This window comes from Electrophorus electricus, chromosome 16 (genome assembly GCF_041902795.1).
Source record: "Electrophorus electricus isolate QZ-2024a chromosome 16, ASM4190279v1, whole genome shotgun sequence".
Taxonomy (NCBI): Eukaryota; Metazoa; Chordata; class Actinopteri; order Gymnotiformes; family Gymnotidae; genus Electrophorus; species Electrophorus electricus.
Window position 1 is genome coordinate 25,409,248 of NC_137512.1, and position 20,753 is coordinate 25,430,000.

At 43.0% G+C, this 20,753-nt stretch overlaps 2 protein-coding genes across 2 annotated transcripts in view; both read left to right on the forward strand.

Annotated features, from left to right (window-relative positions):
• The first annotated feature begins 320 nt into the window (after positions 1-320).
• ap3s2 (adaptor related protein complex 3 subunit sigma 2) lies at positions 321-7,077 on the forward strand. Its single transcript, XM_027031093.3, has 6 exons — positions 321-482; positions 868-959; positions 1,198-1,309; positions 4,026-4,097; positions 5,324-5,431; positions 6,362-7,077. Exons 1-6 carry the CDS (start codon positions 414-416, stop codon positions 6,485-6,487), a joined length of 579 nt encoding a protein of 192 aa, XP_026886894.1. The 5' UTR covers positions 321-413; the 3' UTR covers positions 6,488-7,077.
• A 5,682-nt stretch (positions 7,078-12,759) lies between these two features.
• Positions 12,760-20,753, forward strand: part of anpepb.1 (alanyl (membrane) aminopeptidase b, tandem duplicate 1) — an 11,399-nt gene continuing 3,405 nt past the window's right edge. Inside the window, exons 1-17 of the mRNA XM_035532222.2 lie at positions 12,760-13,381; positions 14,807-14,949; positions 15,128-15,264; positions 15,351-15,477; positions 15,786-15,940; positions 16,326-16,439; positions 16,650-16,793; positions 16,985-17,050; positions 17,149-17,214; positions 17,387-17,559; positions 17,655-17,731; positions 18,145-18,278; positions 19,737-19,792; positions 19,895-20,042; positions 20,130-20,221; positions 20,357-20,467; positions 20,703-20,753. The exon at positions 20,703-20,753 is cut by the window's right edge and continues 117 nt beyond it. Of these exons, the coding sequence (XP_035388115.1) occupies positions 12,795-13,381; positions 14,807-14,949; positions 15,128-15,264; positions 15,351-15,477; positions 15,786-15,940; positions 16,326-16,439; positions 16,650-16,793; positions 16,985-17,050; positions 17,149-17,214; positions 17,387-17,559; positions 17,655-17,731; positions 18,145-18,278; positions 19,737-19,792; positions 19,895-20,042; positions 20,130-20,221; positions 20,357-20,467; positions 20,703-20,753 (2,381 nt within the window). The 5' untranslated portion in view covers positions 12,760-12,794. The remainder of the gene's footprint in view (positions 13,382-14,806; positions 14,950-15,127; positions 15,265-15,350; positions 15,478-15,785; positions 15,941-16,325; positions 16,440-16,649; positions 16,794-16,984; positions 17,051-17,148; positions 17,215-17,386; positions 17,560-17,654; positions 17,732-18,144; positions 18,279-19,736; positions 19,793-19,894; positions 20,043-20,129; positions 20,222-20,356; positions 20,468-20,702) is intronic.

Sequence of the window (20,753 nt, forward strand, 5' to 3'; positions counted from 1 at the left end):
GTCAAAATAAAAGTTCTGCGTAGCGCCAATTAGATTTCTGTTTAGTTTTTATTTTAAAAAATGCTGCCTGCTATATTTCTATTTCAATTGAGATTGTTTATTGTTGTCTAGCTAAATGTATATTAACATTGTTTTATTAACATTGTTTTATATATATTAACTTTATTATATATATTAATATATATTAACGTTATTAACATTGTTTTATATATATATATATATATATATATATATATATATATATATATATATATATATATATATATAAACAAACAATAACACCGCGTACATTAACTTTTATTATGATGTAGACTTTTTTTCTTTTTTGCGGAAGTACTAGCTGGGAGCCAGTTATTTTCATGAACGAAAGAAGATTGATCTAGATTCAACGCAGCAAAACACTAGCACCGAGGATGATCAAGGCTATACTTATATTTAACAACCATGGGAAACCACGGCTTATCAGATTCTACCAATATTTTGTAAGAATAGCTTGTGAAACATTCAGATCGCTAGGTCCTATATATTTAGCGTGCTGTTCATATTCCATCTATCAGCTGACCTCGAACAGCTGTGCTGTAATTTAGTTATTTTTTAAGTACCTAACCTACTAGCAGATGATGAGCTGTTTTAAGATGTTTTATTCCCAATTTTAACATTCAAAGGCTGCAGATCATAGTTATTACTGCTACGTGCCGTCCTGGCCCACTGGTACACGCAGTAGCTAAATCATTGATGGGTTCGTGTGACCTGAGGCAGGGACGTGAGCATCGCTAGGAGCTCACTGTGGTCCTCCAGGAACTGAACTGAGCTGGACTGGACAGACCACTGACCTGACCACTACTGTCCCTGCGTGTTGTCATGTAGGCAGAAGACCTGCAGCAGCAGATTATCAGGGAGACGTTTCATCTGGTGTCCAAGAGAGACGACAACGTCTGCAATTTCCTAGAAGGCGGCAGGTAATGATATAAGTGTTGCATACATACCATTGTTTCTACACGGTAGAGTTAATATTGTGGATAATGAATTATAAATCAAGTTTGATACAGTGTTCTGTAAATACATATGCTTGGTGGTTTCAGACAGGGGCAAATGACCTTAAAGCCCCTGGTGGTTGAGCTGTTTCCTGGCAGTAATTGTGAACATGCTACAAAGGATCTTGTTTACCATATTCACCCACGTGTTTCACCCACGCAGCCTGATCGGAGGCTCCGACTACAAGCTGATCTACAGACACTATGCTACACTTTACTTTGTGTTTTGTGTGGACTCGTCCGAGAGTGAACTTGGGATTCTAGATCTTATTCAGGTAAATATCATACAGACACATGTCAAGCGTCAAGAGGAACCAGAAACTGGTCCCAGATCAGCATAAAAAAGCAAACCTTCAACACAAGCACATAGGGCATAAACGCAATGATGTGTGTATACCACAGGATGTGGGCATGTCACCAGTGAGTGAGACAGTTATGTCAGAGACGCCTTTAATGGTCCCACTCGGCTGAGTGCTGTACTGAAACACTGAGTTTCACATAGTGAATAATGAACTAAGAATCAGTTTTTGGAATAGGACAAAGAAGAATAACCATATATATATTGTTTCTGAATTTTATATATATATATATATAGTGTGTGTGTGTGTGTGTGTGTGTGTGTGTGTGTGTGTATATATATACAGCTCCGGAAAAAATAAGAGACCACTACAAAATGATCAGTTTCTCTAGTTTTACAGTTGATGGGTTTGTGTTTCAGCAGGCTGAGCACTTTTGTTTTATTCTCTAAACTACTGGCAACATTTCTTCCAAATTCCAGATAAAAATAATGTATTTTAGAGCATGTTTTTTAATGAAAATGACTAATGGTCAAAATAAAAAAACAGTTACAGAAATTTCAGACTACAAATAATGCAAAGAAAACAAGCTCATATTCAACTTTCATGCATCTTGGCCTGCTTTCCATCAGTCTTTCACATTGCTGTTGGGTAACGACACAGAAATTCCAGGAGCTCAGCTTTGTTTGATGGCTTGTGACCATCCATCTTCCTCTTGATCACATTCCAGAGGTTTTCAATGGGGTTCAGGTCTGGAGATTGGGCTGGCCATGATGGGGTCTTGATCTGGTGATCCCTCATCCACACTTTGATTGACCTGGTTGTGTGACATGGAGCATTGTCCTGTTGAAAAAAACAATCATCAGAGTTGGGGAACATTTGTCAGAGCAGAAGGAAGCAAGTTTTCTTCCAGCACAGTTTTGTAAGTAGCTTGATTCATGCATCTGTTACAAAGACAAATCTGCCAGATTCCAGCCATCCTGAAACTCCCCCAGATTATCACCGTTCCTGCACCAAATTTCACACTCTGGCTTGTAGGCCTCTCCAGGTCTCCATTTAATCCTTACACGACCAGGTGTTGGACAAAACAGAAAATTGCACTCATCAGAGATGACGACCTTACTCCAGTCCAATCGTTATGGTCTTTCGCAAACTTCAGTCTGGCTCTTCTTTGCTTCTCATTGAAGAAGGGCTTTTTCTAGCTTTGGATGACTTCAGCCCTGCCTCCAGAAGCCTGTTTCAAACTGCCCTCGCTGTGCAATTCACCCCAGCTGCTGCATGCCATTCTTTTTGCAGGTGACTTGAAGTCATCTTACGGCTGTTAAGTGACATTTGAATGAGGTGGCGATCACCACGGTCGGTAGAGTCGTTTTCGATCTCTGCCAGTCTGTAGCTGTTGTTGTCCAATGTGATTTCTGCTTGACCTTGTTCTTATGAACCACAGTTTTTGAAATTTTCAAGATGGAAGCAACCTGCCGCTCACTGTATCCCTCTGCCAGTAAAGCTACAATTGACCCATTAATTTCCTCATTGAGAACCTTTCTTTTCAACTCTTTTGACAAGGTCTGGAGCTGTATTTTGACTACACTTACTTTTTAGGTAGTACTAACACTGCTTTTTCCATCCAGCAGCAGTGGTTTTTCTACTGTTGCTCGTTAGAATAGGATTTTGTTAAGGTGATCACCTATTCAGCATCTCATTCAGGAGAATGAGGTGTGTCTGTGAAGGAATTCAGCAAACACTTGAATGGAATGGCAGTTGTGGAGGGAGTTGTGTATTGTATATGCAGACTGAATTGGAGCGAATGCCAGTCCATATGTGTTGATGGTCAGAGTTGTTGTGAAAGTGTCCTCAATAAGTGTTTATGGTTGTGTTTTTTTTCCTGATGGCTTTTTTTCTGATTGGCCTCTGGCTGAGCTGTAGGCCATGATGTCATCTGACCTGACCTGACCTGACCTGACCTGACCTGAGCTGTAGGCCATGATGTCCCCTGACCTGACCTCACCTGAGCAATAGGCCATGATGTCCCCTGATCTGACCTGACCTCACCTGAGCAATAGGCCATGATGTCCCCTGATCTGACCTGACCTCACCTGAGCTATAGGCCATGATGTCACCTGACCTGAAGGCACAGCATCACGTTTGTTCAGTAATGTACAGACCTCACTGTTCCCCTCTGGCGTCTGATTAGGAGAAGGTTTCATGTGTTTGAAGTGTGTCTCAGTGGAGACTCCAGTCTGGAGATCAGTCTGCTCATGGCCCCTTTAGGCCTCTTTAGCTGCTCTCGTGCAGGGACTCGCACGTTTCATGAGAGGTGTGTGTGTTTGGGAATCAGGAACTGGATGGGTGAGGGGAACTGCTTTGTAAACATTCTCTGAAACCAGAAACAGCCGATGTGTGTAAGGGTCTCTGAGATAAGTGTCTAGACCTTAACTACTTCACATATAAGAGCATATTGTTGATGTCATCATGTCTGGGCTTAGTGGTGTCTCAGTGGTGAAGGTACTGGACTAGTAATCAGAAGGTTGCTGGTTCCAGTCCCAACATTGCCAGGTTTCCAATGTTGGGTCCCTGAGAAAGACCCTTAACCCTCAATTACTCAAGATGTGTTCAGTCAGTATTGTAAGTTACTTTGGATAAAAGTGTCAGATAAATCTAAATAAATAAATGTCAGTGAGGCTTTTTTTGTGCACAGGTGTTTGTGGAGACTCTGGATAAGTGCTTCGAGAACGTGTGTGAGCTGGACCTGATCTTCCACATGGACAAAGTGAGTCAGTTTGTTTCCCACACTGACGTCTGCTGATCACACTCATGATCCGTCACACTCCATTTCTCTACTTGTGCTATTTAGACAGTATGTTTAGTCACAGTGCTCATCATGTGATGAATTCTGTTTTATTATTGTTTTAATATAATAATTTGTCTATAAACCACTTTGGTTTTTGAATTCAAACTATAATACAGAAAATAATAAAGTAACTACTTTAATAAAATTGCACTACTAGAAATGATGAAATATTAAATTAAAATAGAAGGACCCAAATGGAAAAAAGAGTGTAGACAAGACTAAACTGTTTTTGCAGTCTGGATTAAAAAGACCTGTAGACGTTTTATTCTGGAACAGAGTTCAGGGCCTATACAAGGAAAAACACCTTCCCCCAACTGATCTGCAAACAGTGCTGAGGATTAACTGTAGGCCTGCCTCAGTTGAGCCAAGTTCTCAGGGTGCGCTGGGATCAGACGCATGTCCTCGAGAAAAGCTTCATATGTCAAAAGCAAGACTGTGTAGTCGATGTAGAGTGTGGATGAGGGAGGGGTCACTTGCGGTGTGCTGACCTCTGAACCCGGCACCTCTCTGGGGCATGCTCCACTAGGTGTCGTAAACGCGTCCTGGATTTTGTATATGTTCTTAAAAGATAATATGCGGTTTTTATAGATGTTAGTTTTATTGGATGCAAATGATATACCAGCATCAAGGGATTTATTTCTGAGTTATCTATATCCATGTGTAACCCAGTAAAATTGTCCCTTTTATATTTTTTATTTCTTTTAATCTGTGACCCCTGAAAACAATGCAATGACGTTTCTGGATTGACGCCTTCTAATCTCCCAGGTTTTATCTCTGATATTTTGTGCGTTTTTCTCCTGTTCACGCGTTAGTGTAGTGCAGTGCAGTGTTGAAACCTGGGTTTCTACATTTCACATGGAGACCTTGTGAATTCCCAGTATCACACTAATATCGCTTCTTCATCTCATCGACTCATACTGTAACCATAAACATCCTTATCAGTTGTGGTATATTGTCTTTTTTTTGGTAAGTTGTCTAATCTTGGGAGTGTTTTATGAGCTCCTTCAGTTGCATGCCTCTTTCACAACTTTATCAGACTGTTCTAGTGGTTTTGATTGCCCTGTTCAGCATGGATAACTTTCTCAGTGCATACAGACCCTGGTTCATCCAGGACAGAATCGCTTGGCTCTGAATGTGTGCTGCAGGTCCATTACATACTCCAGGAGGTGGTTATGGGGGGGATGGTTCTGGAAACCAACATGAACGAGATCGTTGGGCAGGTGGAGCTTCAGAACCGCATGGAGAAGTCTGAGGTGAACGTCCTGAATTTGCACTGTTCACGTCACTGCACACTCACACTGGATGACACAGAGCACACGCACACTCGTGCTTAAAAAGGGGAGGTTCGCCCTTCCGAGGCTCATCGCTTGTGTAGTCCTTGATCTGTCTGGACTCCGCCTCTTCACTTTGACGCGAGCTCCTTGCAGTCACATTCACTGGGATGTGTGATAGCCCACCAGCCGTAGCCCATCAGCCGTAGCCTGTCAGGTGATAACACTCCCTGTAATGTGATCTGGTGTGTTACACTTTCTGTGCGCCGTGGCCAGTGTACGTCCTGTCAGGTGGTAACACTCCCTGTAACGTGATCTGGTGTGTTACACTTTCTGTGCGTCTGTTTCAGTGTACGTCCTGTCAGGTGGTAACACTTCCTTTAACGTGATCTGGTGTGTTACACTTTCTGTGCGCCGTGGCCAGTGTACGTCCTGTCAGGTGGTAACACTCCCTGTAACGTGATCTCGTGTTACACTCTCTGTGCAAATGTGCTAAAGGTAATGATGATTTTCTGTCATCAAACTGAAGTGTACAGCTGGTAGTTACAGTATTTATTTGTGTTGCCAAAATATTGGCCTGTACATCTGGCTTGTGTCACGACCAATTCTCATGTTTTATCAGCTGTGTGGGTGTTGTCAGAGGCACAGTTTATGATATTTTTGTTAAGTTCAAAGATCTGTCTGTTTAGCACCTGAGAATGTGCTGATGACAAAAAGTTATGTGCAGGTACTAGTAAACTATAACAGCATGAGCTAAGTTCACTGAGCAGGAAAGAATAATAATATAATTTACAAGCACTGGAGGGTGTGTGTAAAGCTTTAATTATAAGGTTATCATAACAAGTGAAAATATGATGTCCTGTTCCTTCGGTGTGAACTCATCAGTGAGGTAAACTGTGGTGTTACCCGCAGGGTGGATTGTCCGCTGCTCCGGCTAGAGCCGTGTCAGCTGTCAAGAACATGAACCTTCCAGAAATTCCTCGCAACATCAACATCGGAGACATCAACATTAAAGTGCCCAGCCTGTCTCCGTTCTGAGGCAGCGCAGCCTCTGATTGGCTCGGGGTTGGTCCTGGATGCCAGGGCTAGGTGCCGTAGATACTTCACCCACTTCTAGACCCTTCTGGACTGACCACGAAGGACATAGCCCAAGGCTGCCACGGGGGTGCAGCATGGTGGAAATCCCCCCGGCTCCAGTCCGTGTGTGTGTGTGTGTGCGTGCGTGCGTGCGTGCGTGCGTGCGTGCGCGCGCGCGCGCGCGTGCGTGCGTGTCAAGTCTTTCATTTCAGCTTGTTGATCTCAGCCAGTAGTTGTTTTAGGAGGACCTGCCATTTCCTTGTTTGTATATTGTTTTGTATATTATGATTTTAGTGTCGCATCATTCCATAACAAATAATAATGTTAAACAGACAAACATTTCTGCTGCCATGCCGACCGCCAAACCCCCAGAAGATGCCTGTGTCTGTGAACATGCTGTATGTTGGCTCATTAAATGTTTGTTCAGATCTTTTAAGTGTGTTTATCTAGTCAGTCATTTGTTCTGATTGTGATTAATGTAGTTTTATGGTTCTGGAATAATTGTGGCATAAACTATGAAGTTTCAGCATTAAAATTCTTACAGACAAGGAGCATGTGGGCACATGTGGAGTGTGGATTGAAATGTTTGTTTGTTGTGGTAAACTGCGTAAGTAGAGAGCAAAACTCCTTCTCTTCAATATGGCCACAATCTCAGAGACTTCACACACCTTCTCATCCAAAGATATGCACACACACTATTTACATTTACGTATCTGGCACAGAACACACCCTCTCATCCAGAAATGTGTTTAGCAGCACCAGTGGGTTGGTGGGTAACTCGTCTCTCAGTGCTGGTCTTGGGTTTGAGTCCCTATCTGGGTGGTTTCCTCCCACAGTCCAAAAAGCTTAGCGTGTGTGTGTGTGTGTGTGTGTGCGTGCGGTGATGGTCGGTGCTCTCTGTGTGTGTGTCCAGTGATGGATGGTGCTCTGTGTGTGTGTGCGGTGATGGTTGGTGCTCTCTGTGTGTGTGTCCAGTGATGGATGGTGCTCTGTGTGTGTGTGCGGTGATGGTTGGTGCTCTCTGTGTGTGTGTCCAGTGATGGATGGTGCTCTGTGCGTGTATGTCCGGTGATGGTTGGTGCTCTGTGCACACTGAGAGTACGCTGTGTGCAAATTGGCTGCTGCTTCTCATCAGTGTGTGACTGATTATAAAAGCTGATTTCTGTCTGTAAAGCATCCTTGAGTCAGAGATGGGTGTTCTGTAAATGTAACTCATAATTAGTTGTCTAGCGCAAATAGGTTTGATTCCAAAAATACACTTAATCAAGACACTGCCAGAATCTAATATCCGTTACTAAACCTAGAATGGGAGACACTATACAAGGCAACACAGTTTGAGAACAATTACGAAACATTCGGATTGATGTGAAAAAGTGTCTGATTGGCATTATAATTACTATACTATTACTATTACTACTACCACTCTGACTAAGAGTTGGTGGCCGATAAACTATCATTAAAATTAAATACATTTCAGAGGACAGTGTAATACACTTTTACACGCTGCTGTACTCGACAGGACTTTTAAGAATATTCAGACATTTAAACTGGATGCTTTTCTTCACATAAACCCCACCCCTTTACAGTAAACACATAAACCCCACCCCCTTTACAGTAAACACATAAACCCCGCCCCCTTTACTGTAAACACATAAACCCCACCCCTTTACTGTGAACACTAATACCGCTCCCCTTTACAGTAAACACATAAACCCCACCCCTTTACTGTAAATACATAAACCCCACCCCTTTACAGTAAACACATAAACCCCACCCCCTTTACAGTAAACACATAAACCCCACCCCCTTTACAGTAAACACATAAACCCCGCCCCCTTTACTGTGAACACATAAACCCCACCCCCTTTACAGTAAACACATAAACCCCACCCCTTTACTGTGAACACTAATACCTCTCCCCTTTACAGTAAACACATAAACCCGCCCCCTTTACAGTGAACACTAATACCTCTCCCCTTTACAGTGAACACTAATACCTCTCCCCTTTACAGTAAATACATAAACCCCACCCCTTTACAGTAAACACATAAACCCCGCCCCCTTTACTGTGAACACTAATACCTCTCCCCTTTACAGTAAACACATAAACCCATAAATGTTTGCCATCAGTTTCCTTTAACCTGAGCGCTTTGGCTGCAGTCTGGGTCTGATTTCGGAGCGCTTTGGCCCTCGTCAAACCCATTTTTCCTTTCATGACAAAATGTGCAGTAGAGTAGTTCTGTCGGTACCACGTAACTGTCATTCACTCAGTTATATGGTGCTGCTATGACATCTATAAAGATAGAGGCCTATCTTTATAGATACCCTGTACTAGAAGGTCATGAGCTGTCTGATAATGTGGCAAATAAAGTCATATCCTTCTTCATATGTTTTCCACTCAGGCGTTACCATGTTTTTTAAGTTAAAGTGCAGCTTGGTGGTTAGCACATTCATCTCTAGGGTCTTGGGTTTGAGTCCCTATCTGGGTGGCGTTTCCATGTTCTCCCTGGTGCACCTGTACCTGCTGTAGTCCCTCAGTGGTCTCTGACAGAGAGTATGCTGTGTGCAAGTTCTGCTTCTCATCAGGTAGAGCTGATATCTCTCTGTGTCCCTGAGTTTGAGAAAGGTGATATATAACTACTGCTAATAAAAAGGCAGTCAGCACTGTTCACAGGGTCTGATATGGTGTGTTGCTACCAGGCTTTGCTAGGATAAATTTATTAATGATCACATCGGTCTGTATGATAATTTATGTCTTGGTCCCAAGAGAAGTTAATGTGTCTCCAGTATAATCTTCAGATAAAGAAAAAAACTCAGGTTTTGTGTTTCAAAACCCAGTTCCCTGGACATGCCACTGTCATTTCTCTCATTCTGATGTGAAGACTTCCAGTATACCCACATCAACATCAAGGCCACTGAGCAGCTAAGATCACACGATAAGATGAAGGCTGATAGATGAAGCTGTAACAGCACAGAGCCGAGTCATTAAAGTCCCAAGCCTGCGCTTATTTGGGTCAGATATTGAACTGATGTCTGTGTTAATAGTATCTCCACACAGACTCCTTTCTGTGATGCAACACCCTTGGACCTCCTCAAACCTAGCATGCATGTGAGATCCCAGATTCCATCACCACTTGTTTCACACTCCCTGGAGATTCTGGTTCACGTATATCTTGTAAAGTTTCATTTTAGACCTACTGCTCCCTGCCATAGATTTCTGGCCACGAGGAGATGGAGAGTGAGGGAGATAACGTGGCATGGTGTGATCTGTATTAGGAGGTTACATGCAGGCATCTGGCCCGTGATGGAGACTGGTGCAGCCTGGTGGAGCCTGATGGAGACTGGTACAGGCTGGTGGAGACTGATGGAGACTGGTGCAGGCTGGGGGAGACTGATGGAGCCTGATGGAGACTAATGGAGCCTGGTGGAGCCTGGTGGAGACTGATGGAGCCTGATGGAGCCTGATGGAGACTGGTACAGGCTGGTGGAGACTGATGGAGACTGGTGCAGGCTGGGGGAGACTGATGGAGCCTGATGGAGACTAATGGAGCCTGGTGGAGCCTGGTGGAGACTGATGGAGCCTGATGGAGCCTGATGGAGACTGGTGGAGCCTGGTGGAGACTGATGGAGACTGATGGAGACTGGTGGAGGCTGGTGGAGCCTGATGGAGACTGATGGAGACTAATGGAGCCTGGTGGAGCCTGGTGGAGACTGATGGAGCCTGATGGAGACTGGTGGAGCCTGGTGGAGACTGATGGAGACTGATGGAGACTGGTGGAGGCTGGTGGAGCCTGATGGAGACTGATGGAGACTAATGGAGACTGTTGGAGCCTGGTGGAGGCTGGTGGAGCCTGATGGAGACTGGTATAATTTTTTTTAGATTTTGGTAGGAGGAAGATGGCGGCGTGGTCCACCATCCACCATCGTCCCCGTTCCGAAGAAACCTCGACCCTCCGGCCTCAATGACTACCGCCCTGTTGCCCTCACATCAGTCGTGATGAAGTGCTTTGAAAAGCTAGTCAGAGACTTCATCACATCTTCACTGCCAGCCTCCATGGACCCACTGCAGTTTGCATACCGCCACAACTGCTCCACTGATGATGCAATTGCACATCTGCCCCACACCACACTGACCCACCTGGAGAAAGGGAGGGGTAATTATGTTAAAATGCTGTTTGTCGACTACAGTTCAGCATTAAACACTATCATCCCCTCCCTACTCACTACTAAGTTGGGGGATCTAGGACTGCATCCATCCCTGTGCGACTGGATCTCCAACTTCCTAACAGACAGACCACAATCAGTACGGGTGGGCAACTGCGCCTCATCCACCCTCACCCTCAGCACTGGAGCTCCTCAGGGTTGTGTCCTAAGCCCCCTGCTCTACTCACTGTACACCTACGACTGCACAGCCACTTCCAGCTCCACCATCATTGTCAAGTTTGCTGACGACACCGTTGTCATGGGTCTGATCACGGACAACGATGAGAGGGCCTACCTGGAGGAGATTAAACGCCTGGAAAACTGGTGCCAGGAAAATAATCTCCTCCTAAACATCAGCAAGACAAAGAAGCTGATCGTGGATTGCAGCAAGAAGCAGGAGCAGCACTACCAACCTGTGAGGATCAGTGGAACCACAGTGGAGAGAGTAGATAGTTTCAGGTACCTTGGTGTTCACATCTCGCAGGACCTGTCCTGGTCCCGCCATACCAACTCCCTGGCAAAGAAGGCTCGTCAGCGTCTTTACCACCTCAGATGCCTAAGAGACTTCAGACTGCCCTTCAAGGTACTGCGGAACTTCTACACCTGCACTATCGATAGCATCCTCACGGGGAACATCACAGTCTGGTTTGGGAATAGCACCAAGCAGGACAGACAAGCACTCCAAAGGGTAGTGCGTTCAGCAGCGCGCATCACTCACACGGAACTTCCTGACCTGCAGACCATCTACTACAAGCGGTGCCAGACCAAGGTCAGGAGGATTGTGAAGGACCCCACCCATCCCAACAATAGACTCTTCACTCTGTTGAGGTCAGGGAAGCGCTTTCGCTCCCTGAAGACCAAGACAGAGAGACTGAAGAGGAGCTTCTTCCCACAGGCCATTCGGGCCCTGAATCAGGGCAACTAATAAACTGTGGGGACCACCACCACCATGTAACATAACTGTATATATATTGAATAACTGTATATATATTCAATTACCACCATGTAACATAAACTGTAAATATGTCATTTTACAAGATGGATCTGTACATTTTGTATATTGTGTACAATACATATATACACAACCATATACATTGTATATTGTGTATATAAACATAATATACATATATTGTACATACATTGTTAATATATTTTTGTACATACATAGAATATATATTTCTCTATGCACCCCTGTTTCTTTTTCCTCAGTTTGGACAGAGCAGTCGCAACCATTTCACTGCGAGTTATACTGTGTATGACTATGTATGTGACAAATAAACCAAACTTAAACTTGTATAATGCATTTTTCCTCTTTCTTTCAGCATCTTCCTCTCCCATATGTTGAGACTGGTGCTTTTTTTGGTCAACCGGACCGGTTGCCCTGTTTCTGCCAGTACTGTAGCGTTCATTGTCTTTAATGAATGCTATGTCAATGTCTTTAAGCACATTTCAAAATTGTTTTAGACCAATTTTAATTTATTCCAACAAGAACTCTTTTATCAGTCTTAGTACAGCTATACTGAAATGTCAACAGTTATCTACAATATGCATATGATGAAGGATGAGGTTCCTTGGCACTTAAAACATAAAAGCACCATAAAATCATTGAGGAAGACTTAGGAAGGTCAGTTCCTTCTGAAGTCCACGGTGATCCATATACACCACAACACTGACCAGTACAGCACACAAAGACATCAAGACGAACGCCAGTAAACCGATCTCACCGTCACCTGCAGAGCTACAGTGTGAAGGTTAAACTGTCATCACTACCAAATCATTCTTACTTGCTATTTCCAGAACAACAGTAGGGATCAGAATCAGTTTTAATGTCCCAGATAATGTTTATATAAGAGGAATTTGTCTTAGATTCACCAAGAGAGTCCAGACAAATGTTTGTGCATTTGAGTATTTTCAGTCATGTGGGAGAATGCCAGCTGCCCTGTGGAACCCAGGGGTTACTTCTCAGTCTGTGTTAATGGATGAGTTATTAAACTCTGACACTAGATAAAAAGGTCTGCTATCACCGAGCCCAACTGCCTGCTCTGTCCCTTAGCCGTGCTCCAACATGGGGAAAGGTTTCTACATCAGCAAGACTGTCGCTGCTGTGGCGATCGTGGTGGGAGCTGCAGCTGTGGCTACCATCATTGCTCTGTCTGTGGTCTACTCTCAGGAGAAAGACAAGAACACGGTGAAACCAGCGGACGTGGTGACCACCGCTGTGCCAACCTTTGCTCCAACCACTGCACCATCCAACGACCCCTGGCACAGGTACCGTCTCCCTGATACTCTGGTTCCAGAATTTTACGATGTCATCCTCTGGCCACACATCAGACAAGAATCCAACCGCATCGACACCTTCACGGGAAACTCGTCTGTGGTCTTCCGGTGCGTGCGGGAGACGGACCTGATCCTCATTCACTCCAACAAGCTCAACCTGACGGCAGAGCCCACGCTGACTGCCCTCAGTGGCACGCCTGCTCCCATCATACACTCCACCTGGATGCAGGACACCACACAATATCTCGTGATGCAGCTAAACAGCAAACTAACGGCAGGAGAATCCTACGTGCTCCTCACTGAGTTTGTGGGGGAGCTCGGCAATGGCCTAGGAGGATTTTATAGAAGTGAATACAAGGAAAATGGAAAAATTAAGTGAGTTATGAAGCCATGTAACGCTGTCTATGCTTAATGCTCTTCTGTTTTATAGTTCAGCCATAGGCTTATAGTTTAGAGTTTAGGGTTAGGCTTATAGTTTACAGTGTAGGGTTAGGGTTATAGTTTACAGTGTAGGGTTAGGGTTATAGTTTACAGTGTAGGGTTAGGCTTATAGTTTAGAGTTTAGGGTTAGGCTTATAGTTTACAGTGTAGGGTTAGGCTTATAGTTTATAGTTTAGGGTTAGGACTATAGTTATAGTTTAGGGTTAGGGTTATAGCTTATAGTTTAGGGTTATAGTTTATAGTTTAGGGTTAGGCTTATAGTTTACAGTGTAGGGTTAGGCTTATAGTTTATAGTTTAGGGTTAGGCTTATAGTTTACAGTGTAGGGTTAGGCTTATAGTTTATAGTTTAGGGTTAGGCTTATAGTTTACAGTGTAGGGTTAGGCTTATAGTTTATAGTTTAGGGTTAGTACTATAGTTATAGTTTAGGGTTAGGGTTATAGCTTATAGTTTAGGGTTATAGTTTATAGTTTAGGGTTAGGCTTATAGTTTACAGTGTAGGGTTAGGCTTATAGTTTAGAGTTTAGGGTTATATCTTATAGTTTAGTGTTATAGTTTATATCTTAGGGTTAGGATTATAGTGTATAGTTTAGCATTATAGTTATAGTTTATAGTTTAGGGTTAGGGTTGTAGTTAATCATGAGGGTTATAGTTTATAGTTTAGCATTATAGTTATAGTTTATAGTTTAGGTTTAGGGTTATAGTTTATAGTTTAGAGTTAAGGTTATAGTTTAGGATTAGGGTTATAGTTTATAGTTTAGTGTTATATTTTATAGTTTAGCATTATAGTTTATAGTTTAGGGTTAAGGCTATAGTTTATAGTTTAGGGTTAAGGTTATAGTTTATAGTTTAGGTTAAGGTTATAGTTTATAGTTTAGGGTTAGGGTTATAGTTTATAGTTTAGGTTAAGGTTATAGTTTATAGTTTAGGGTTAGGGTTATAGTTTATAGTTTAGGGTTAGGGTTATAGCTTATAGTTTAGGGTTATAGTTTATAGTTTAGTGTTAGGGTTATAGTTTATAGTTTAGGGTTAGGACTATAGTTATAGTTTAGGGTTAGGGTTATAGCTTATAGTTTAGGGTTATAGTTTATAGTTTAGTGTTAGGGTTATACTTATAGTTTAGGGTTAGGACTATAGTTTATAGTTTAGTGTTAGGGTTATACTTATAGTTTAGGGTTAGGACTATAGTTTATAGTTTAGTGTTAGGGTTATACTTATAGTTTAGGGTTAGGACTATAGTTTATAGTTTAGTGTTAGGGTTATACTTATAGTTTAGACTTCTTATCCAGTTTGTTGTCACTGCTTGGTGAATTTTTTTTTTTTTACTGATTACAAATTCTTGTTTGATTTATTATTCTAGGGTGATAGCCACAACTCAGATGCAGCCCACAGATGCCAGAAAGGTATTTCCTTGTTTCGATGAGCCTGCCATGAAAGCAACCTTTAACATCACTCTGCTACATGACCACAATACCATTGCCCTCTCTAACGGCAAGGAAATTGGTAAGTGTCCTTCACATTTATAGCACACAACATTTACTGCTTTAAAAACAATTCTCCTTTAATGACTAAAGTGACCAGAAAAAGGTAAACCAATGTTTTCTCATGCAGACTTAATTCTGTACTTTGTATAAATATAAATTGCTTATTTTGCCTTTTCTGTCTCTTTTGGGATTTTCAGAGTCTGTTAACGTTACAATCAATGGCATTTCCCTTAAGAAAACAAGATTTGAACAAACCAAGAGAATGTCAACTTACTTGCTGGCATTTGTTGTCAGTGAATTTGATCATATTGCTCAAACGGATGGAAATGTTTTGGTAATTATATCTTTGTGAAATGTCCTAGCTCCTGCGCCTGGGTACTGCTGTGTACTCAGGGAGTGTGTGCTCTTTTCCTCACACAGATCCGCATTTACGCCCGCAGAGAAGCCATCAGTGCTGGGCATGGAAATTACTCACTCCAAATCACCGGTCCCATCCTCAATTTCTTTGAAAGCTATTACAATACCCGCTACCCCCTCTACAAATCCGGTACGAGCCACACACTCTCCACCATGAGGTGGTTACTGAAGGAGTCTGATATACCATGTGCTATCACTACCTGGCACAGAAAGAGTACTAACACTGTGAGGCATATGCTAAGGAAAATTCAAAATCACCATTAATGCCACCTAATATAATTCATGCGTCCCAGGTATGAAGATTAATGAGTAACATAAGTCCTAGGAGTCGTGGTGTTGGACTTTTCATTTTCCCTGGTTTTACTGTAATGCCTCACCAGAGGTTATAGTGCATTCAGATTTCTCACACTGGGGTCACGGCGTTCACTCTTTGCACAGACCAGATCGCTCTGCCAGACTTCAATGCAGGAGCAATGGAGAACTGGGGTCTGATCACGTACAGGGAGACGGCACTGCTGTTTGACCCTGAAGTGTCCTCCAGCGGGAACAAAGAGAGGATCGCCACAATCATTTCTCACGAGCTCGCACACATGGTACACACAGCAACTATAGACTCACATGGTACACACAGTAACTATAGACTCACATGGTACACACAGCAACTATAGACTCACATGGTACACACAGTAACTATTGACTCACCTGGCACACCCAGTAACTATAGACTCACGTTACACCCAGTAACTATAGACTCACATGGTCATCACAGTAACTATAGACTCATATGGTGCACACAGTAGCTATAGACTCACATGGTATTCACAGTAGCTACAGACTCATAAGGTACACGCAGTAATTATAGACTATAGGCCACATCAAACCTTTGGGGTCAAATTGTCTCTATACTCTTTTTCTCTCTCTCTCTCTCTCTCTCTCTCTCTCTCTCTCTCTCTCTCTCTCTCTCTCTCTTTTTCTCAGTGGTTTGGGAACCTAGTAACTCTGAAGTGGTGGAATGACCTGTGGCTCAATGAGGGATTTGCCTCCTATGTTGAATATCTTGGAGCTGACCATGCTGAGCCTTTGTGGAACATTGTAAGTGCTAAATGCTAAAGCTAACGTCCATTGATACAGTGGTACAATGATATGTTTCAGATGTGTTTTCCATCCAGAGAGCACAGCACATGAGGGCTCTCAAGGAAGACGATCGTGATGTTGTATAGAGCCAGACATGGTTGGTGCTTCTTCCAGGCCTGGGCCAGAAGGCTTATGGTGGCATTATGGTTGACTTTGTCCCTCCCGCAGAAAGACCTGATAGTACTGAACGACATCCATCGAGTGTTCGCCGTGGACGCACTGGCGTCTTCTCACCCCCTCTCCTCTAAAGAAGAGGACATCATGAAGCCAGAGCAGATCAGTGAGCTGTTTGACACCATCTCCTATAGCAAGGTGGGGCTGAGGGGCTCTGCACATGCTCAGTTCACATCGGCCAGTTTATTTTTATGAGCCTAAATTCAATCCAATTCTTTTGAATTCAGTTAAATTCCTTTCCCTGGGAAACTATAGAATTAAGACATATTGATTATTTTATACTATTCTTGAACATACCTCATAATAATGGCCATTTGTTCTGCCTCTAGGGGGCGTCTGTGTTGAGGATGCTCTCGGATTTCCTGACTGAGCCCATCTTTGTCCAGGGACTAAGTGTAGGTCCAGCCAACCTAATTTCTGCTCCTTGTTCTGGTTCCTTCTTTCTTTCTTTGCCTTATTCCACTTTCAACAATTCTCTCCTTTTTCATCTTAGAGTTATTTGAATCACTTCCAGTTCAACAACACAGTTTACAGAGACCTTTGGGATCATCTCCAAGATGTAGGTTATTCTGCACTTCTATATTCCTTTTAGCCTTGAAAACAGTTTTATTCTCAGAACAGCACAAACATTTGGTGCATGTTATTGTGTTTCTTAGCCGGCAGGGTAGAATATACTGTCAGTAATGTTTTGGGTAGGATACAACTTACTGTGTTATATCTGAACATTGTAGGCAGTAATCTCGAGTGGAACTAAGCTACCCATGACTGTTGGAGATATCATGGACCGCTGGGTTCTTCAGATGGGTTTCCCAGTGGTCACCATTAACACCACGACTGGAGATCTCACTCAGGAACACTTCCTGCTGGACCCTCAGTCTAAACCCAATCAAATATCTCCGTTCGGGTAGGTCTCAAACACGAGGCTAGCTGAATCTCTAAAAGGAGAGCAATGGTCTGTGTTGCAAGGTGCAACCCACGTAATATTTGCTTGTCTTTTAGCTACGAGTGGATTGTGCCTATCCAGTCAATTAAACATGGATCTTCGCAGGAATTATATTGGCTACAGAGCAAAACAGGTAAAAGATTTAACAACCAGATAGCAGAGATCAGATAAATGCAGTCCAATTGCAACATCTCAGCCTGCAGTGAAATCTGCCAATGTGTAGTGCAGTGTCATTCATAGAGCAAAACCAATAATAGTGATATCCTGTATTTATATAGCGAAGACTATATATAAATAAACAAGACTATATAAATAATGCAGTTAAGGTGATGTGAAGTATCTCTCAGTAGCTTGATATGTGGAGCGAGGCTTGAGAAAGCGCACCCTCTCTGTTCAGCTGAGTGAATATGCTTTGGACAGTGATTCATGTGAACTTCACTACGAGGAATTTTCGGAATTTCCGCTGTTTTTGGAAGAATGACTAAATTCAACACCTGGTTCCAATGGAATCGTAGTGAAGTAATGTGTCCTTGTCTTTGCATGTAGCTCAAGATAACCGAATGAAGACTACAGCGCCTGAATGGCTAATAGCCAACTTCAATGTCTCAGGATACTACAGGGTGAACTATGACCAAAAGAACTGGGAAAGGCTCCTGGCCATACTCATGTCATCTCATGAGGTACCAAAAGCCTCATGCAGCAACCAAAATGAGTCCCCGGACTCTCTGACCAAACACTGCACAAACACCAACAAAGCCAGGAGTGGATTGAGATGCTACAATGAATTATTCAGAACTCCCGTGAATGTTCTGCTCTGTTCGCATTGGCTCATTTTATTTTTGTAATGAACATTCTACAATGTTAAGAGTGGTAGTGTTTGTTTGGGGGGTTTTGGTGTTTGTGTAACGAGGGTGAGGTAGGGGTGAACACATGTGCGAAGTACTACTACCTTGGTCGTGAGACCGGGCTGAATTCAAAGTAGGGGAAGCCATAGTGAAAGCGATAAACAAATGTAAATAAATGAGTTTAATACTGGAAACACCAGGGGAACACAATACTGAACAAACGCAGGATCAAACAAAAGGATAAACTAATCAGGGTAAGGAAGAGCATAAGAAAGGGAACTAAACATTAAGGGAAGACACACAGGAAACAACTGAGCATAAAACTAAGTGGAAGACTGGCCATAATGGAAAATGAAAGCAAATGAAGCTAACACACCGAGAAAACATACAAGTTACAGGAGAGCAGACTAAACTAGATGAACATGAACTGGGATGGAAAAGAGATGGACAAGGCAGTAAGAAAGCACGTAGGATCTAAACGGGAGGGTTAACTAAACAGGAGAAAGGCAAGTGTAAACAGAGAGAGGAACTAAACTAGGAACGAAGAGACCAAGTACAACGCAACCAGAAATAAGCGAGGACAAACGGGATCTTATCAGAAACACAATGAGGGAGGTCAAACGAAAACTAACCAGAAACAATGAGACACCAAAAATGACTGACAAACAAGAAGCAAAAGACACAGGGTTTAAGCGGACACACTAACCGAGTCTAAACGATAATCAGCTGGAGTGAAAGGGGAGGAGACAGGGAACCATGGAGACGGACGAAAACCCAGAAGTGACTCGGGTGCCATGACAATGGGGAATGCTCAGGTCTGCGGACGTGACAGTTTGTTGGAGTTTGTCTGGGGTTTGTTTGGGGTTTTTGGTATTTGTTGGGGTTTGTTGGGGTCTTTTGGTGTTTGTTGGAGTTTGTCTGGGGTTTTGGGGGGGTTTTGGTGTTTGTTGGGGTTTGTTGGGGTCTTTTGGTGTTTGTTGGAGTTTGTCTGGGGTTTTGGGGGGGTTTTGGTGTTTGTTTTTTGTGTGTGTTGGTGTTTGTTGGAATTTGTCTGGGGTTTGGTGTTTGTCTGGGGTTTGTTTGGGGTTTTGGGGGGTTTTGGGGGGTTTTGGGGGGGCGTTGGTGTTCGTTGGGGTTTGTTTGGGGTGTGGTTGCCAATTTAATCTGCTTATGATGATCATGTTTGAGTTTTAAAGTTATCTTTGAAAGCACTGAATGTTAGGTGTCTGTTTTTGTACATTGTCAGGTTTAAAGATAATTTTCACTTGAATAAAATTCTTTGGTTTCTTTCAGGTCATTCCAGTCATTAACCGGGCCCAGTTAATTGATGATGCGTTCAACCTTGCGAGGTGAGATCTAAATAATGATTCAACAGTGTAAATGTTAAACGACACCTTGTATGATATCATGTTGATGGATGATGGCTGTTATGCATATTCTTCCATTTACAGAGCCCAGCACATTTGTACCACGCTGGCCCTGCAAACCACGAAGTACCTGTCCGCAGAACGAGAGTACATGCCCTGGCAGACCACCCTTAACAACCTAGACTACTACTATCTTATGTTCGATAGGAATGAGGTTTACGATCTCTTGCAGGTCGGCTTAAATACGGATATCTATCCACACACCATTAACCATGATAAGAGTATTGGCTGTTCTAATTAGATGAACTTTGCCCTTTAGAAGTATGTTAGGAAACAAGTAGAACCCCTTTTCTACTACTTCAAGAGCGCTACTGCCAACTGGACAGAAATCCCCAGTGGCCTCATGGACCAGTAAGTACTGGGAGTTAAAATGTCAGTGTGACATGATAAACTTGAAGTATGCTGTGCCCAGTGCTCTCCCTCACTGTCTCTCTCGCTGTCTCTCTCGCTGTCTCCCTCACTGTCTCTCTCGCTGTCTCTCTCCAGATATAATGAGGTGAATGCTATTCGCATGGCTTGCAGTACAGGAGTAGAGGAGTGTGTTAGTCTTATCAAGGGCTGGTTCCAGCAGTGGATGGACAACGAAGCTATCAACCTGTTAGTAACATTTATACTCAGATAACATCAGTGCAGACTCATGACTGGCTGATCATAGTGTCAATCCCTAAAAAGCTGACTTACCATTGACAAGTATGGCTGTCAGTTCTATAATTTGGTCACATACAATCTCTACATTAGTTGTCCACAGTTAGTTGTTTTGTGATTTTTTTGTTTGAGATTCCTTTGCGTATAAGTCGGTTATTAATTACCCAATCTTTGATTAACCCCACAGGATTAACCCAAACCTGAGGTCCACAGTGTACTGCAGTGCCATAGCTGCAGG

Coding starts and splice junctions, on each gene's coding strand:
- ap3s2 (XM_027031093.3), top strand. CDS start 414: ATGATCAAGGCTATACTTATATTTAACAACCATGGGAAACCACGGCTT. Junction 483..867: donor TCAGATTCTACCAATATTTT/GTAAGAATAGCT, acceptor GTTGTCATGTAG/GCAGAAGACCTGCAGCAGCA. Junction 960..1,197: donor AATTTCCTAGAAGGCGGCAG/GTAATGATATAA, acceptor TCACCCACGCAG/CCTGATCGGAGGCTCCGACT.